This window comes from Telmatherina bonti (genome assembly GCF_933228915.1).
Source record: "Telmatherina bonti genome assembly, chromosome: 21".
Classification (NCBI taxonomy): Eukaryota; Metazoa; Chordata; class Actinopteri; order Atheriniformes; family Telmatherinidae; genus Telmatherina; species Telmatherina bonti.
Window position 1 is genome coordinate 6,997,321 of NC_136630.1, and position 2,779 is coordinate 7,000,099.

Consider the following 2,779-nt stretch of genomic DNA (forward strand, 5'->3'; position numbering starts at 1 on the left):
CTTCTTACGTCTCTGTGCACGTATAAATTATGAATGCTTGCATCACTTTCCTCGACCGTGCGTGCACAGGTAGGTTTGAGCATGCTCCCAGACTCTGCCTGATCTCACGCTTCCATGTCTCAGCATAGCAGCATATCTGTTATAATAAATATATAATTCAGATAAATACTAAAACCAACTATAAAGTGAGAAGTTGTGCATGTGCAAGGTGTGAAAACAGGCGTCTGGCAGCCCATGAACACATCACACACTAATGTTTTTGCTTCTGTTCACAGTGCAAAACAGTCTTGCATCACCTGCAGTGATGCAAGAAGCAACCCAGCATGATGTAAACGTGCCATCAAACTCGATGCAGTGTCAAAAACAGCACGAAACGCCGTTTCGTGCAGCAGCAATTCAATGAATGGAGTCAGTCAGAACGACAGGCTGAGAACAGCTAGAAAAGAGGAGTGGTGATTCAGCAAAGTCCACTTTCACGCTGAACACGCTGACAAAATCCACTCCAAGCAGCATCCACTCAGCTTAAACTCAAAAGCACTGTGTTTTTAATTGTCTGCGGTGTGCTGCAGCCGGCTTGGGTTACAGGTGCCCAGAAACAGGCAGATGTGGATGAACATGTTGAATGAGGAGTAAAATTGTGGGGCATTCATTCCAACATGCATGAGACCAACTGTCCTCCCGGTGGGAGAGCTGTTAATCCCCTGACAGGTGTCCGTGTTGGCTGAGGAATGTTTCACAGTGGAGGGGAATTTGATGCTGCATTACAGCACAGATACCCAGCCAGTCTGTCCACATGGTCATGAAAACATTTTATTACTCCTTGAGACAGATTCAAGTTTAACTGGTAGAAAAGGGTGGGAAAAAATGGTTTGTAATCATTTAATGCTAGCAGCCTGTCTCCAGGGATGCCTTCACTGCCTTTTATGAATAAATAAACTTAACTTCTATGCCTTTATATATAATAAATGTTTCTCAAATTGGGAAATGTTTTTTAATGAATCAACTAGACCTGTAAAATAAAGTCCAGATATGACCCTCCCGAGTCTTGCAGTTTTTCAGCAGGACCTGCTCTCATGTGCTCTGGATGCCAAAAAACAAACAACAACAAACATACTAAGTGCTTTATTTTTTTCAGTAATAGATAGTAATAGAATGGAAAAGAAGCAAATTCCTGTTACATCATTGGTAGATGAACGGGATACTTCAGGCTCTGGATGATTTATTTTAATTAATCAATCTATAGATCATATGGAATGTTATATGGAGGGGCGGAGCCTATCCCAGCATTTAGGAGGTGAGAGGTAGGCAAACCCTGGACAGGTCGCCAGTCCGTCGCAGGGCCAACACAGAGAGACAAAACAACTCACACACACTCACTCCTGAATTTAGAATAACCAAATAATCCAAACCAAAACTGAAAAGTGAGGCAAGTGGTTCTGAGGTTTGGCCACAACGGATCTCCTGTAAGCTTTAATCTGCACGATGGATTTACCAGCCAGCAACATCTGCTCAGACCTTCATGATCTCTTTGGAAAGTGCAAAGTTAAAAGATCAGAGAGGTCAACCCAACTAATGATTAAAAAACAAACAAACAGCAAAATCTTAAAATCAATTCAACAATAAAGTGGAGAGCCAAACAAACGGAACGAGGTCTGGCCTGTCAGCCTGTCAGGAGCAGAGCTGCTGCTTCGTAGGTTGCAGAGAAAACATGATGCAGTCACATGGAAGCTTTCAGAACCTTTCCAAACAAATTTCCTCAAGTTCATTCTCATAACTTCTGGAATGAGATTCATTGATTCTAAAGTTACAGCTTTAAGTATTCCCACACATATTCAATTACTTCATTTAAAAGACTGAAGTAAATGACTAAATTCTTTCCAAGCCTGAGTAGACTGATACCGACTGCTAATCATTTCCTTCCATACTGAATCCCCCTTTGCTTTCCACTACGAGAAAAGCTCCATTCCACTAATATTATGTTTTCATTAATGAGAAGGAGCTAAAACGGCAGCTAAGTTGTTTGTGCTTGGGTCATTCTAACTGCTGGGACCCAAAGTAGAGACTGAAACATTGGAAGCAGAGAGCAACTACAGGCCCAAGTTCTATAAAACCAGTTTAAGAAGAAGAAAGAAAGTAGGGAGATGGGGACGGGAGGGGGTACGCTATGTTTAGCTTGTCTGGAAAAAATGGTAAAAACATGCAAAAACAGAGCGCGGCATGAGAAAGATGCAGATGATAAAGGACTTTGGAAAGTAAAGATTTCCCTCTGGACGAGTTCGACCACGGGACAGATGAGCTAAGGCAGGAGATGACTTCATGGCTTCTTGACACAAAGTTTCGATCATGGCGTATAGCTCTTTCTGACAAACATGAAGCAACAGATGGAAAAAAAGCAAAAGAAACGTCCAACTCACTGTTTCTCTTCTCCCTCTGATGGGTTAGAGTCCTGCTCCTTGGGCATGTGTTCCATTCACCTTAATTCCATCCAGCAGCCAATCATGAGAGACTGAGGCAAGCCCCACCCTCGGATGCACACTTGTCATTCGCTGGATGGGAGGGGTCAATCAGCGAAACATGACAGGGTCCCGTCCCTGGGGTTCCTGGGAGGGTGGTGTTGGAACGGGGTCGACCCCCGGTGAGGTTGGTGGGTTGTAGCTACAAAATATGGAGAATGCTGGGTGCTCCACAGGGGCAAATCTGCTGGCCCTACAGCCAGGGCTGAAGGTGGATGTTTCTTCTCAGGGATACAGCAGGAATAATGAGACCGAGCCTGGAAAAG

General features: G+C 43.8%; 1 protein-coding gene across 2 annotated transcripts in view; it reads right to left on the reverse strand.

Annotated features, from left to right (window-relative positions):
- The window catches only part of LOC306771195 (thyroid hormone receptor alpha-B), a 48,588-nt gene extending 46,061 nt beyond the window's left edge, over positions 1-2,527 (reverse strand). For both annotated transcript variants that reach the window (XM_079260302.1, XM_079260301.1), the window contains exon 1: positions 2,415-2,527. In XM_079260302.1, the coding sequence (XP_079116428.1) occupies positions 2,415-2,470 (56 nt within the window). In that variant the 5' untranslated portion in view covers positions 2,471-2,527. The remainder of the gene's footprint in view (positions 1-2,414) is intronic.
- Positions 2,528-2,779: the final 252 nt, after the last annotated feature.